At 38.6% G+C, this 14,959-nt stretch overlaps 3 protein-coding genes across 4 annotated transcripts; all 3 read right to left on the bottom strand.

Moving 5' to 3' along the window:
* Positions 1 to 110: 110 nt before the first annotated feature.
* Positions 111 to 3,552, bottom strand: LOC117616417 (CO(2)-response secreted protease-like). The gene is made up of 9 exons (XM_034345734.1): positions 3,303 to 3,552; positions 2,706 to 2,986; positions 2,507 to 2,618; positions 1,899 to 2,421; positions 1,664 to 1,749; positions 1,327 to 1,569; positions 1,118 to 1,232; positions 817 to 1,027; positions 111 to 718 (listed from the first exon to the last, which is right to left on the bottom strand). Exons 1-9 carry the CDS (start codon positions 3,500 to 3,502, stop codon positions 159 to 161), a joined length of 2,331 nt encoding a protein of 776 aa, XP_034201625.1. The 5' UTR covers positions 3,503 to 3,552; the 3' UTR covers positions 111 to 158.
* Positions 3,553 to 7,487: 3,935 nt separating this feature from the next.
* On the bottom strand, positions 7,488 to 8,796 carry LOC117614858 (bZIP transcription factor 27-like). Of its 2 annotated transcripts, none has more exons than XM_034343778.1 (3): positions 8,109 to 8,796; positions 7,877 to 7,954; positions 7,488 to 7,764 (listed from the first exon to the last, which is right to left on the bottom strand). In XM_034343778.1, the coding sequence occupies exons 1-3, from the start codon at positions 8,673 to 8,675 to the stop codon at positions 7,675 to 7,677; spliced, it is 735 nt and encodes a 244-aa protein (XP_034199669.1). In that variant the 5' UTR covers positions 8,676 to 8,796; the 3' UTR covers positions 7,488 to 7,674. The 2 variants fall into 2 exon arrangements, with proteins under 2 accessions (XP_034199669.1, XP_034199668.1); XM_034343777.1 differs by having other exon boundaries at positions 7,877 to 7,958; positions 8,113 to 8,796.
* A 1,241-nt stretch (positions 8,797 to 10,037) lies between these two features.
* Positions 10,038 to 14,526, bottom strand: LOC117615528 (la-related protein 1C-like). The gene is made up of 6 exons (XM_034344628.1): positions 13,646 to 14,526; positions 12,737 to 13,316; positions 12,518 to 12,662; positions 12,319 to 12,409; positions 11,066 to 11,137; positions 10,038 to 10,820 (listed from the first exon to the last, which is right to left on the bottom strand). The coding sequence occupies exons 1-6, from the start codon at positions 14,138 to 14,140 to the stop codon at positions 10,545 to 10,547; spliced, it is 1,659 nt and encodes a 552-aa protein (XP_034200519.1). The 5' UTR covers positions 14,141 to 14,526; the 3' UTR covers positions 10,038 to 10,544.
* Between the last annotated feature and the right edge of the window lie 433 nt (positions 14,527 to 14,959).

Here is a 14,959-nt window from a genome sequence, read left to right as displayed (position 1 = left end):
AGATTGTAATCTTTTCCAATACGACTGGAGAAACTGCCATTTGCAAGGCCTGGTTGTGATGAAATCATATTGGGTAGGTTATGGTGATTAGGGAAGATAAATTATTGAAATATTGATCATCTTCCGTTATGATTTATTGAAATAGTTCTGATCAGTTTTCAAATGCTTACAACAAATGGACTTCGGACTTTATTCTTTCCATTGGTCCATGTAAGAGACCCAAACATATCTCCCTTGGGAGAGGACGTGGTTGAAGAGAAAACCACTTGGTAACTCAGCTTCTGGTTGTTCTTTGAAAATTCTAGTTTATCAGGAATCACTGTGACACTTAGACCGGTAGGTGCATCCACAGTAGCGGTAAAAACTGTTTCACCATCCCCTGCAACATTTGTAACCCTCCTGCTTACATTCTTGGTCTCTTTTCCATTGAAATTGGAAATTGCTATTGATGGGTAGTTGATGTTGGATATGTAATCAGCATTGGAGTCCTTGGGGCAGGCAAAGTCTTTGGGAGCAGTTCTTGCGATGGTTTTAATTTGGGATATGTTGTAGCCATAATAGCAGAGGTAGTTCAAGTAGTCGATGGTGTCAGTTTCATAAACCAGCCCTGGTTGTAAGGGTCCAGTTGTCCTTACTTCCCCTGCACCGTAATCATACGGGGTGGCTGTAGAATTAGAATCTGTAGTAAGCGGGGCTCCCAAGTTGTCTGTTTGAGTTGCTGCAAATTGATTCAGTCTGTAGAAATGAGTGTTGGGTTGATAAAGAAAAGTGCCTTTAAACTTGATGATTAACATTATGTTATGAAATATTCTCGACCTGTTGTGATGAGTGCTGATCTGATGGCAGAAGGACTCCATGTGGGGTTTTGCGATTTGACGGTGGCAGCTATCCCAGAAACATGGGGGCATGCCATGGAAGTCCCTGAGATGACATTGAATAGTGGGGGCTCTTTTCCTTCTAGAGCAATACCCGTATCATCGGCCATCCATGCTGCAAGAATATTCACACCAGGTGCTGCAATATCGGGCTGCAAACAAGTATATTAGAAATATTGCGTTAAACTTTCTTTGTGATATCATATTTTGGAAAATTGGAAATCAGAAGCCCGCTTGCTTGCCTTGAGAATGTTCCTTGTGCCATGCGAAGGTCCTCTGGATGAAAAATATGCCACAATGGGCGCTGGTTTATACTTTGTCACCGTCACTGTTGCTAAGATGGTTGCAACTGGGTTTCTTCACAAGTAATTGATTAATTAATTTCAACTCTCAGCTACCGATTGCCTTTGCTTCAAAACACACGCTATAAATTCTGAGGTTTTATAGTTACCTGGTTGAGTTGATATAGGAGAGGATGTCCAGACCATCCTTTACGCTGACAACCGTTGCCGGAAGTGCTGTAGAAATAACTACTACTACTCCCGGATTCTTCTCTTGAAAAATGATACCAACTCCGCCCAGACTCTTCACTGCGTCAATCTGCTCATTCCTCGAATAATTATCATCATTGGTGTCACACATAACAATCTTCCCCTTGATCTTTTCTGCCACCATTGAGTTTGCGTCGCAGTTTCTGAAATTGTATATCAGCAGTGTGATCTGAGAATCAGAGATGCATAATTACAAGATATATCATATGGATGGGAGTTGGAAATCGTAATACGTACCTTGCGACACCTTCGCCGGCAGACCCAGCATATATCAACGGGAGCACAGGAGATTTTTGGAGTTCGGAAAAATTTATGCCTCTTCCCTGAGATTTCACAATTTCTTTTAAAGATCTTGCTCATTAAGAACAAAAGAGCTAGACAGAAAATGATTTGCATCATAAACACAATATAATATAATACACGCTAACATGGTGGGTCAGTAATCAGCTCCGTAATCAGGCAGTCACCTCACCTTGATCGTTTTGTTTCCACCTAACACCACATCAGATTCAAAATCGCGGTCAATGGTGGTGGCAGCAACGGTCACAATCCAAGGCGCAGCGTTGACAACTGTTTCACGGGAGGGCCCATCGTTCCCCGCGGAGCAGACCACTGCAATCCCCTGCTCCACCGCATGGAACGCTCCGATCGCAATAGGGTCGCTGCTCAACTCCGGCTCATACTCAATGGGTGAACCAAGAGACAGCGAAAGAACGTCCACCCCGTCGGCGATAGCGTCGTCAAAGGCCGCTAAAATGGCCGAGCCAAGGCAACCTTCCGATGAGCATACCTTATAGACGGCGATCCTTGAAGTTGGGGAGCCTCCCTTGGCTGTCCCAGCAGCTACACCGTAGTAGGATGCACCCTGTACAATGCTCCCTGCCGCTGTGGCTGCCACGTGGCTGCCGTGTCCCTCTGAATCCCTTGGTGAACCGTCCTCCGTTTCTGTATCATCAGATTCAGAGGTGTCGTAAAACCTTGCTCCTATCAACTTCCTGATCATCATATCATACAGCTTAAAATATATTTTAATCACAACTCAAATTCCTAAACATGAAATTAATATGTATACATTTTTACCTATTACAGTTGGAGGAACTGAAATCATCGCTTTTCATGCACGTTCCCTTCCACCGTGACGGAATCGGACCCATATCTTTGTCATTGAAACTCTCTGACTCCGGCCAAATACCTATTTGTTTAATTTGATACACGCCACGTAGGCTATTAATCAATCAGAGTTATGAATCTCAATTAATTATCAACTGACTATAATTACCTGTGTCCAAAATACCAATGATGGTGTCAGATCCATTAGCACTAACAGATGAAAATCCTTTGGCGGCACCGGAGATGGAGTTGGGATTTGAATAAATTTCTAAAGCAGTTTGATACTTGAGAAATTCCCAAGATTGAGTGGTGTGGAGTTTTAATAAGGGATCAGGAAAAACAGACACAACTCCAGGTTTATGAGCAATGGAGCGGGCCTCCTCTTCGGAGAGACGAGCCGCGAACCCTGAGAAACCATGCCTGTAAGTGTGCACCACTGCATTTGCTTTGCTGCATGCACCCACAAAATAATTAATATTCAACTTTGATCAACTTCAGTTTCTTGTTACTAATATAAATATATGAAACGAAAAGTGAAAAGGAAAAGTTTGAGAAAAGGGGAACAGCCTTACTAGACAAACTAATTAATAATAAGAGAGACGAAAAGGTATGGTATTGGTATATCGCTCTCTCTCTTTAGGTGTGGCTCGGATATTCCAGGCTAGAGGAAAAGGTCGGTGTTCTTGGTCATCTTTTATTTCATTTTGACGTTACAGTGGTGTACATGAACAAATTATACATAGTTTTATACGGTAGAGGTACCAACCCTCTTAAGACAGATTTGAGAAGAAGAGCATGGTCATTCCTTAAGGAATTTTTACTTCTTGGTGAGGAGGAGGCTGCAGATCCCATGTACACAATATAAACGCGGTTCTCATCAGCTTTAGTTTGTGCGTGAAATGAGATGAAGGTCAGGAGGAAAAGAAAAGGGAATGACAAGAAAACAGAGACGCTTTTCGTGCCCATTTTGAGCGCTCTTACACTCACTACACACCACTCTGCCTCCCTCAGCTCTGTTCTGCTCTGAGGTTGTTGGATCAGTACAACATGAAGTGTGTCTTATATATACAAAAATAATTAATTTAATAAAACAAACAATAAAAAGATTGTCAAATTATTCTTCATAATACAAGTAATAGGTGCTTTATTTAGAAAATTTAAAAAAAAATTTAGGTTCATTTAAAAAAAAATGTTTTTCAAAAAACAAACAATAAATAGATTACCAAATTATTTTTCAACATAATTAGAATGTACACTGTTATTCATAAAACTACAATAAAATAGATTACTAGTCGTATAATTCATAAAAGCAAAACAACACAATTTTTTTTATTAAATAAACCAAAACGTTAATCACCTATAGATTACTAATACGTTCATGTTGAATTTAATATTTAATTTCAAATAAGTTTCTAAATTAATTCCTACATCCATTACAACCATTTGGAGATCTTTTCAAATTCAATGTGTGTTATTAGTTACATCCTTGCATAACACGTTAACTTATAAATAGGGGTAGTTTTGGAATCTGAAAAATGCAATAAATCATATTTTAAGTTATATTAGATAACTTGCTTAGTTGGATCCTAGGTATTATTTGAAAAAATTGGATATTTTAAATAGAAAAATAAAGAGAAGAATTGTATTATGGATGATTTAAAATAAATTTTATGAATCTAAACTGAATTTAAGATGATATTAACAGGATTACGTAATGTACTTGGGTGGTGAAGAGCTTAGTTGGGCTATATACGATATGATACGTTAATGGTGGGTGGGTGGCGTGGGGTGTGACAGCAGGCGCACTGCATTGCTCCCTTTATCCTTCAAGGGTCAAAGCCCATCCTCGAGCATATGATGTATATATACAAATATCATATACCCAGCCCAGTTATACTTAGTATACCCACCCCATGAATAATCCATGATGAATTAGTGCGCTATATAAATATAATTGGTGGTGGTGGTGGTCGTCGGTAGATATTAATTGGTGGTGGTGGTCGTGGTGGTGGTGAATGCTCATCTTGATTAAGTGGTGGTATATAATATTAATTAATTAACAATAGGTGTTGGTTAATCTTGATTGAATAATTTAGAGGACATGCCAATGCCATTGGACAGTTGTGAGAGCATGAATTTTGGTAACGGATATATACCAAACCAAACCAACTGAAGGGAAGGACGCCATCCCCCATGGGCCATGGCCATGCCCTTTGAATGCTTACCTAGTGGCTAGTACTAGTAGGAATCTTCATCTCTGCTTTTCCTACAACTATTTTAAGTAATTGTATCATCATCCCCAAGATCAAGATTAAAAAAAATATATCATTAGCTTACACTACAGAGACTCATAATCACTTTTAACTTTAGCTTTTTGGGTCTAAAATGGAAAAGTGCGTGTTGAACGGAATTGAGTGACTATGGACCAAAAGCAACAACTAAATCAATGGAGTGTTGTCCATGTGTGTGCCTTTGAGAGTGATTAGCGAAGAGCCTTAATCAAAATTTGTTAATTATTCCACGTGGAAATAAATGAATGTTGTCTGTTTCTTGAATTTGTGATTACTTTGACTTTGAAGACAAGCAAGATTGGGAAGGTGCTTTTTGTTGGGTTGGGGATGATCCTCCTAATTCAAAGATAACACGGAACGGAATTGCTTTGCCACTCTTGCTAATGCAAATGCTCCCTTTCTTGAAGAGAAGCATGCATGTGTTAGTGTAGTGATCAATGAAGAAGCCAGCCAACCATACAATTCCTTCCTAATTTCCAAATGCTTATTATTTAGATTAAAGGAATCCCTCAACCTCAAAAGCTGGCAATAGTGCGCCACTAGGCTCGTTTCACTACCATCAAATCAATCAATCAATCATTTCCCATTTTCTTCCCTCCTCCTACTTTCATTTGCCTTTCAATTCAAACAAACAAACTCGAAATGTACATGATGATGTACTCTCTCTCTTTAAAATTAAACCTCATGAGAGCAGTTAATATTTATTCAGCTCCAAAACGCCATGCTAAGGTTAAGCTTAAAAGGCCCAACTCCAAGTCCAATACTTTTGTTAGGCCTTTTAATATCCCAGGCCCATACTGGGCCTTGCTATTTTTCTCCCAAAAATGGAACTTGTTTTGTTTAGGGCTGGCAGTGGTTTTGTGTCGTGTCAGGATTATATACGTGTCAAGAATGCTCAATTTAAATCCTAATGTTTCATGTACAAGTTGACCGCTGATTTCCCGTGTGGATTTCGAATCGTGTCGGGTTGACTCGATAAGTAGTACCAAATAAAAAATTCTAAAATTTGATAATTTAATTAAGTAATTAAGTAATTGTATTTTTTATTTTTATATAAATAATTATTACATTTTTCCTCTATCTATATATGAAGATTGAGAAAGAGAAATTTAAAAAATAATTGAAGAAAATGAAGAACAAACAAAGAAATGGATTAGCAGGTTACCTAGGTATTTTAGCGAGTTGGCGGGTTGATTCAAAATCCATATATTTATTAATGGGTCAGTGGCGGGTTGACCCAAAAATAACGTGAAAATTTAATCTTGCGGGTTGACCCACTAATTTTCCGTGCGGGTTTTGAGTCATGTCTGCCACCTCTAATTTTGTTGATAGTTGTTCATGGTTTTTAACTGCACATTCTGTACATGATAGCGATAACAAGATTACCCAAAAAAGCAACAGCAACAAAAAAGTGTTTTTTTATAAGAAAATATAGAGGGGGGCCATAAAGCGGATAATGTTTGATGGAGTAGCCAAAAGGTAAAATCAAAACATAAAAATAGGAACTTTGGCCCAAAAAAAAAACATAAGAAGAGGAACAAAAAAAAAAACAACGATCAGCACCAGTGAATAGGATAGAATGGAAGAACTCCAGGAAGAACTCCAGTCAATATCTAAAAATAAAAAGATCTATCCTTTTATTATGGTATCAAATATATGATTTCCGTTGGTGCAAATCCAATCACCTCAATTTAAAATTTTAAAATTTAAAATGAGAAAGAATTCTCTATTGATAGCAAATGGTATCCATTAAGCAAGGGAAATCCTATTTTAAAAAGCAGAAAAATTCTGTGTACAAATGCAAGTGGCATTAATTCAAACATTTCATCTCAATGCGGCTCTTGTTAAGGAAGGGGTTTTGTTCTTTTATTTATTTATTTATTTATAGAAAAAAAAAATGCCAATAGATAACCTTTTGATGCTTGAAAAAATGATAATTTAGAAGACTGTTTCACCTTTGGAGTGACATGAAAAATCAAACGGAAAAAAGCAACACCCGCCCACCATAAAATTAAAAATTGTTTCCAACTCAACCGTGACATGGCATCTGGCACGATAACCATTGACCTGGGGCGGGCCGTTGCTTGCCTGAGAGTGGGCCCAAATCTAAAGCACAAGAGTCCAAAGCTGTCGTACGACGAAACATGATCCTTTCGTTAATGGGCCCGGTGCATGGACTTTGTGATACAGCCCCACAGGTTCCAGACATCATATCATATCTCTATATTTTGATTAATTAATTGCAAAACATACATACATAATACATTCAACATCAGAGTATTACAAATGGGAAACATCCAAAATTGTCCACAGCAAGATTTGAGGGGGTAGCGTAGAGTAATAATGTGAGAGAAGAAGAAAAGACAGAAGAAATGTGCGTTGGGGGGGAGGGGAGAGAGAGAGAGATAAGGTTAGGAAATACGATGACATCGACATTGTTGGCTAAGCACGCATGTCCCATCTAATCTAATTTAATACATCTAATCTAATTTAATACATCCTTTTTATAGGCTAGCAAGCAAAGCAATATATAATGGCAACGCAATTGTCTTTGATTTGCCCAACCTCAACTCAAACTCGAGCAGTTATCCGTTCCCTACCCACTACTCCGAATCCCTCGTTGTACAACAAAAAAGGCTACATGAACAAAATGACAAATGTGATCAAAAGAAAATAGTAACAAATTAATGCCTGCCTGGGTTCTGTCTATACCATGGCATGAATCAAAGCACCTTTTTTCCTTACTGTTTGATAGAGATGTTTCTTTTGGTAAGCTTAAGGTAGTAGAAGAAGGAGGCAAATGGAAGAGAAAAGAAGTCATAAAATACAGTCAGTTTGAGCCTTAGCTCAAAATGGAGCTGTTGAGCTTCTGAACAGGGTAAGGGCATGCCTTTTTGTTGTTGGAAGCTGAGCAAGGGTGGGGGCTGCCAACAAGAACTGCAATCCATGCACACACACACACACACGCAACGCAAACCAATCAGCCTATCAAGTCCTTAAATTAAATTCCTAACCCAAATAAGGAAAAACATAAATATACTCAACTGACCTCTGCTTGCTGTGTTTTGAGCCTAGCATTCTCCTTCTGTAAATGGGCAAGTTCAAGTTCCAACTCAGTTGTATAAGCCTGCATCAAGTTTCCAAACAACATACTATATTATATATTCACGCATGAACCAAAAACAAAAACAAATGAATAAAAGAAAATGAAAGAGTAGTAAAAACCAAAAGATCATTTGTATATATATATAGAGAGAGAAATAGAGAGGTTAGAAAGGTTCCTGTTTTCGGGCTCTGGAGCGAGCAGCTGACTCTCTATTCTTGATCATGCGCTTATGCCGGCAGTCTCTGGAATTCTGATCATTACTTTGATGATGATGATGATCTATGGGCCTTTTCCTTTTGTTGTAGTACGAAGGCACATGAAAGAGTGAAGAGGAATCCAAAGCATCGGAGCAGCTGGAAGAGTTGAGAAAATGAAAGGAAGGCGTAGCGGCATGACTAGTTTGCAAAAGTTGTGGGTTAACTGGGTGCTTCAATAGAGGAGCAGGAGCGGTACTAGTAGTGCTTTCACTTTCAGGAAGGAGTTGAATATCGGAATTCAAGCTAAGAACAGTGGCTGGTGCTGCAATTGTTGGTTGAGGTGGTGGTCGGCCCTTGTCTTTGTTGGAAGAAGCAGAAGTAGCGAAGAAATCTTGAAAAATCATGCCACGAAAAGCAGCAGCAGCAGCCGGAGGGCAGTGACCGTGGTCGTCATTAGCATGAGAAAGAGAAGCAAGGCTTATTTCTTTCCACACATCTTCCATGGACTTTATGCTTCTTGGGGATGTTGTGGTTGTAGGGATCATATTCGTTTAAGTTATGGGGTGATGGATGAAGCTCAGAAATTAAGGCGAGGAGATGCTCATCTCATGAAATGTAGAGGAGAGGAGGAAGGGTCGACTCTGTTTCAGCATCATCAGCTGTCTGTCTCTCATAATTATTAATTAGTCTCTTCTTTGTTATTTGTTTCACCCATGATGAGTCATCACATAACTAATTAGCTTTTAGGCTATAACTAATTAATTGAGAAAGGGAGAGAGAGAGAGTATTTGAAGCATTGCACAATCACGTGCCTGCTGCAATTCAATTCGATTAACAATCCAACCCACTATTTGAAGCATTACACAAACACGTGCCTGCTGCAATTCAATTAGAGAGAGAGAGAGAGAGAGAGAGAGAGAGAGAGTATTTGAAGCATTGCACAATCACGTGCCTGCTTCAATTCAATTCGATTAACAATCCAACCCACTATTTGAAGCATTACACAATCACGTGCCTGCTGCAATTCAATTCGATTAACAACCCACTCTGTTTAATTTCCTTTCCCCCCGGGATGAAGGCTTGTAATTGGTCAATTCTATTTCCCTTTTTCTAATATTATTTTACACAGAGTGTATAAGTGCATTTTCACTCGTGGTGCCATGGCAAAGGGCAAAGGCAAGTAAATGCATACGCTATTCATGTAATTAGTGATTACTTTTATTTAACTTTTCCACCCAGTACCATGACAACCCACCATTTGCCCGAACTAGATTGCAGCGCACTGGAAATTATTTTTGAGGCCTATGAGACCTTTTGCACAAGCACAATTTTTGGCTACAATGTGACTTAATATGACTGAAGCACAAGCACAATTTGAGACTCGAGTATTTTCTTATAATTAAGCAAATTGTTTAACTTGGATACAGTTTCTGTAAATCTCCTACTTAAATTAAATTCCAGGTATTCTTAACTGAAATATCGCTACTTTTCATTTATGAAAGTAACATCCTTACAACAAAATAACTTTGAAGATCCACCATAAAACCGAGATAAAAAATCTCATCAAACACCCTAGTCTTTTTTTTTTTTTGGTTGGTGAAATGGGGGAACCAATCGTGTTATTGAATACATGATAGTATGATACCTATAATAAATGTTTTATGCAGTATGCATAGGTTAAAAGAAAACAACTATTGAATACAGGATTGGGCTTGCATCTCTTACCGACAACATCATGATTCATGTTCATTGCCTTGATCATAAACATGCATAAATCTATTTCAGTTTGAACTTCAAACCGACAAAAGAACATCCATCAGTGCAATCAAAACAAAAATGTATAAGAGCATACAAGCATATAAAATCTACCTCTGTGACAAGATATAAAACATAAACACGCAACAAGATGAGGAAAGGTTAAGATTAGAGTACAAAATTGCAAAAATTCAAGCCATGGTCTGACCATCCCTGGGTGGCAAACAAACATAGGGTGCACTGCACCTACTGTAGAGTGACAGACAAACAAAAAGAATTGCTAACATTCCCTTAGCTATGAAGATAACATCTCAAATTAAGCTCTTCTTTTGATCAACCACAAAATAGACGCCCAAACATCCACACCAAATCCAAACTATACAAACCAATGACCTCCAAATTCTGCCTCCTTATCTTCCTCTCTTTCTTTGCACTTCAACGATAATTTATAATTATTTTTTATTTGTTTCCTGTACTAGCCTCAAAAACATGCCAAAACTAGGCAAAGTTACAGAAAATAAAGAAAAGAATTTGCATGCCTTCAAAACAGCTACCTTCCTCCCCTCATTACTTTAGCATAGCCTCCAAAATTAGCAGTGCACTCTTTATACTGGATTTTGCTTGAATTCTTTGGTTGTACAGATGGATCAAATTCAACTTCAATGGTTGGTTTGGGTAACATCCCCATTGGGAAGTTGTGACAGGCCAGCTGACTCAGTTGAACAGCTCTCTGGAATAGACACAGAGTTTGATTCTAGCTTACCCATCGTGTTAGTTTGGCTAGGAGCCTCTTCCTCCACTGTCATCTTCTCAAAAGAAGTTGCAAGCGTGTTATGACTTAATACACCAGGCGATGATGAGCCTGACTCAAAGGGAAGCTGACTACCAGCAGGTATCCATTTCATCCATTCATTAAGCCTCCTCACCTTGTCATCCTGCAATCATTACAACAACAATGTCAGACCAGGTGCACAAAAGCAGCCAATTGCAGCACAGTTGCTAGATTTTTCATGAAAGCACCATTGCCTATTTTAAGTCATTTCATCCAATCAACATTATAAAGAGCCAAAAGGTCTTTTGTTTGGCAACAAATAAGAAGATAACTCATTTCATAATATAATACGTATATCAGATTTTTTTCAGCAGAACATTTTTCAGAAAATGCATTGTTGGAACTCACATGTACTTCAACAATGCTTGAAGCTCTCAAGGAATCCAATATCAATTGGATGTTGGTTGTCAAACTCTTAACCTGCAACCATAAAGCATCAAGCAATATGTGAGGATGAATGATACTTGAAAGTGATAAAGACAATTTTTTAAAGAAACAAAAGTTGACAAGAGTCCGTCCAACCATTTTAAGGAAACCATAATCTTACTGGAGATACTTATACTCATGGGCTTCAAACTCAAGTTCACACCAACTCAATTTTTTTCCTATGTTTTCAGTTATCCTTTGTTTTTGCACATATTCCTACTTTCTTCCTTTTCTTTTCTTTTTTTTTAATTAAAAAATATATATTCATTTAGAAAGATCAATCACCATGTTCTCAGCTTGCGCGATTATCTCTGTTCAGGATATATCATTTCCTATCATATATCAAATCTTCATGATAACAAAAAATTGTATTATTTATTCTCATACTGCGTAAGCTTTTAAGTTCTTTATATGTCAATAACCCAGAAAGAAAAGTTATAATGGGCAAGCACTAAACCAGAAAATCATCTTAACATAAAACTTCACAAAAGGGAAGTCAATGAATAGAAAATTGGAGACGTGGCTGCAGAATCACAAATATGTAGGAAAATTTGAAGGTTGATATTTAGAGGAGGGTAAAACAATTTAGTTTATGTTAAATTAGAGCATAAAATAAAGGTGGAAATGAACAGTTCGCCACGATCAAAGTCTATCACAGTCAGAAACAAAGCAATGATTAACCCAACAACATTCAATTTTCATCAGTAAATAACAGAACTTATACACTCCAAAGCAATCACAACCAATCACTCACTTCTCCCATTCATCCATACATCAATAAAAATTCCACACATTTATATATGAACATACATATAAATATCCTCCAATAAATTCCATATTTGAGGTCATGTTTCTCAAAGCATCTAACCCACTATGCATCCTAATCATCCACATCTGTCTAAGAGAGAACTATGGGTGCTGCGCAACTTGTTTAAAGTATTTGCATACTACCTAATGTGGTGAAACTATTACATTGAAATTGTGCGCAGCACAAACTGAAGGTGTTACAAATGATTAATCATTATTGTTGAGTGCCTAAGGCAATCTGACAACTTTCATAGACTGAAATGTTTTTTTGTAAAGAATTTAGATGTTTCACCATGTTATAGGGCTAAGGTGATAATATAAGTCCCAAAAGAGAGAAAAATGTGCTTAATCAAACATAAATAACATACCCGAGGAAAGTTTGCTATTAAAGAAATGGGAACCCAGCCCTGAACATCCATGTTTGACCTCAAAAAGTCATCTTTTATCAGATTAGCATCACTACAATGAAAAAAGAAAAAACCATGGCAGTTAATTTTCAAGATACTAAGGAACTGTTTCATACAGCTAAATAATTGTCAATCAACAAGAGCATACAATTAAATGTACCTGAAATAATAATCTATTTGGTTGACTATTAAAGAAGGCAGAGGAGATTCTGCAACAGGAATAAACATTGTAGGATGTGGTGCTTGAGAAATGAATGGCATGCCTCTCATGGGCTCCAAAGGCAATGTAGGGATATAAACAAACTCTGAAAAGAAAAGAGACATTAGTTTTACTTCCACATAACTAAAAAAACGAAAACCGCTTTTAATATAGTATTACCACCAGGAAAACCCATGGGGTTTGCAAATGGCCTTGCAGGCTGGGGCGCAAATGCAGCAGTGTTTGGTGGTGCGGGCCTCACAAGGCCCCTTGGTGGAGCTCTATGCTGATGCATGTGGGCATCCCTGGCATTCATATAATTTCCACGATCTTGGTCACGCTTGCCTCCGTGATTGTTGTGGTAGGGACCATCTCCACGGGGGTGGGGGCCAAAATTTCCCCTACGGGAATTATTGCGATGATCATTTACTTGGTGTGATTGAGTCACAAACCCACCAACTGGTCTAACATCCCAACTGTTTCCCCGAAAAGAAGGGTCTCTAGAAGAAGGATCAGGCATCGTTGGTACCAGATTACCATAACCATTTGGAAGTATAGGGAAAACAGGGAATGGTGGCGGTGGTGGCGGTGTGGGAGGGTGTCCAAAACCGCTGTGTGCGTGACCACCACCAATGCTGCTACCGCCACCCCGCTTTGATGGTCTTTGTCGAGCTGGAAATGCATTATTCGATGTGGAGTTAGGGCTTGCATTATTCGTAGAATGTCTTTTGGAGTTGGGTGAATGTGTTATAACGGGTGCCTATCAACAAAACACAATATCAATCACGCCATAAGTACTTAGAATTAACTCCCACTCCACGAAAAATGTTATAGCTTTTACTCTGTTTGGTTGCAGATACAGTAGAGTAAAGTAGCTTTTTTATTCTGAGTTATTTCATTGTTTGGCACCCTGACGAACCAAAACAACCCTCAAGCTCAATTAGGCAAGTCATCCATTCATTGTTACCAAATTATGTAACATGATTCTCGCTGTCTTTTCCTTCCTTAATTTTCCTCTGCAACCAAACACACATCCATAGACAGACAAAGGGAAAAAAAGGAAAAAAAGTGAAGTGCTTGGGAACAAACCTGAGAAACCGAGACTGATCCATGGGTGACAGTTGCATCGGAGACAGTCTTTGAAGAGGAATCAGCCGGTAATTTAGGTGAAGCCCTAGTGGACTCAGATAAAGCAGGCCAAGAAACAGCACCCATTACAGTTGTAGGACTAACCTCAACGTCGTCGTTAGCGGGCTTGTTCCAAGCCGGCTTCTTTGGCCTAGCCGCATTGCCGTTGTTCCCATTGGAGCCCTCAGCAGCTGAGGAACTATCCGCCGTAGGCAGAGGCAATGGGGGCGGCGAAGAACGAGCAGCTTTGGAGGATACGGAGCAATCGGAAAAAGGGGTTTGCTCCGGTGCCGAGGTTCCCAGCGAGGACAACGATGAAGAGGACGATGGCGGCGATTGATGAACGGCCTCTGGTTCAGCCCCTCGGACCACCTTCGCCCAGGGAGATGGTAAACTACTTTTCCTATTGACGCCGTCGAGGTGGTGATTGGCGGCCGAATCGGCAGCCATAGCCATGCCCAAATTAGGGTTTCGACGAGTTCAAAAAACAAAACGCTGATCAATATATGAACACAAATATAAATTAATCAGTTTACAATTATTTAATTAATTTATTAGACAAAAATAATAATGTAATAGATGATTGGCAAACACTGGAAGAGAAGAGAAGATTAAGAATTGTGTTTGATTTTCTAGAGATAATAAATTTAAGAATGCGGGATTTTGATAAACTGAAGACGGATCTTGCACGTGAAAAAGCACAAGCAACCGTCAACTCTCTAAACCAACGGGTGTAACTCTCCCGGCCTCCCCTCTCTCTGCTTTTGTTCTGAGCACTGGTATAACTACACCCTATAAGCTACAGCTCACAGGTTTTTCTTATGAAAACTCATGTAATTACTAAAAACCCCATATCCTGCCAATATGCTAATTCCAAGTGTTTTAGGTATTTGCTCTTCAAAAAATAAAGTTATTTGCTCTTCACAATTACCGTTTTGTCCCCGGTTTAGGATAACATATTAATAAATATGATTACAATGACAAATGAGTTTTATCTCCCTAAATCAACCTTGTAACAAAAAATATATATAAATCGTGTATTATAATCCGTGGTTATAGTAACTTCCTCTTCTTATTAGCATATTAGTAGTTAATTTTAGTTTTAGAGAAATAAGGGGATAACAAGTCTTTAATTAGATTAAGAGCCCATTTAATCATACACATTGACCCATTCAAGCGATTTGGGCATTTTCACAATTTCCTTATGTGAACCTTAACATTAACATTTTGGCCCATAAAAATATGGGCCTTGGCATACTAAACGGATGGCAGAGC

The sequence above is a fragment of the Prunus dulcis genome, chromosome 1 (genome assembly GCF_902201215.1).
Source record: "Prunus dulcis chromosome 1, ALMONDv2, whole genome shotgun sequence".
Lineage (NCBI taxonomy): Eukaryota > Viridiplantae > Streptophyta > Magnoliopsida > Rosales > Rosaceae > Prunus > Prunus dulcis.
The sequence above is the reverse complement of the archived record's forward strand: the minus strand, read 5'-3'. Positions and strand labels throughout refer to the sequence as shown.

Excerpts from the sequence above, each read along its gene's own strand:
- LOC117616417 (XM_034345734.1), bottom strand. The coding sequence starts at position 3,502 with ATGGGCACGAAAAGCGTCTCTGTTTTCTTGTCATTCCCTTTTCTTTTC. Across the intron at positions 1,233-1,326 it reads TCCTATATCAACTCAACCAG|AAACCCAGTTGCAACCATCT; the intron begins GTAACTATAAAA and ends TTACTTGTGAAG. Across the intron at positions 719-816 it reads ATCAGCACTCATCACAACAG|CAACTCAAACAGACAACTTG; the intron begins GTCGAGAATATT and ends ATCAATTTGCAG.
- LOC117614858 (XM_034343778.1), bottom strand. The coding sequence starts at position 8,675 with ATGATCCCTACAACCACAACATCCCCAAGAAGCATAAAGTCCATGGAA. Across the intron at positions 7,955-8,108 it reads GCTCCAGAGCCCGAAAACAG|GCTTATACAACTGAGTTGGA; the intron begins GAACCTTTCTAA and ends AACTTGATGCAG. Across the intron at positions 7,765-7,876 it reads TCAAAACACAGCAAGCAGAG|TTCTTGTTGGCAGCCCCCAC; the intron begins GTCAGTTGAGTA and ends CATGGATTGCAG.
- LOC117615528 (XM_034344628.1), bottom strand. The coding sequence starts at position 14,140 with ATGGCTATGGCTGCCGATTCGGCCGCCAATCACCACCTCGACGGCGTC. Across the intron at positions 13,317-13,645 it reads GATCAGTCTCGGTTTCTCAG|GCACCCGTTATAACACATTC; the intron begins GTTTGTTCCCAA and ends TTTTGTTGATAG. Across the intron at positions 10,821-11,065 it reads CAAGCATTGTTGAAGTACAT|GATGACAAGGTGAGGAGGCT; the intron begins GTGAGTTCCAAC and ends TAATGATTGCAG.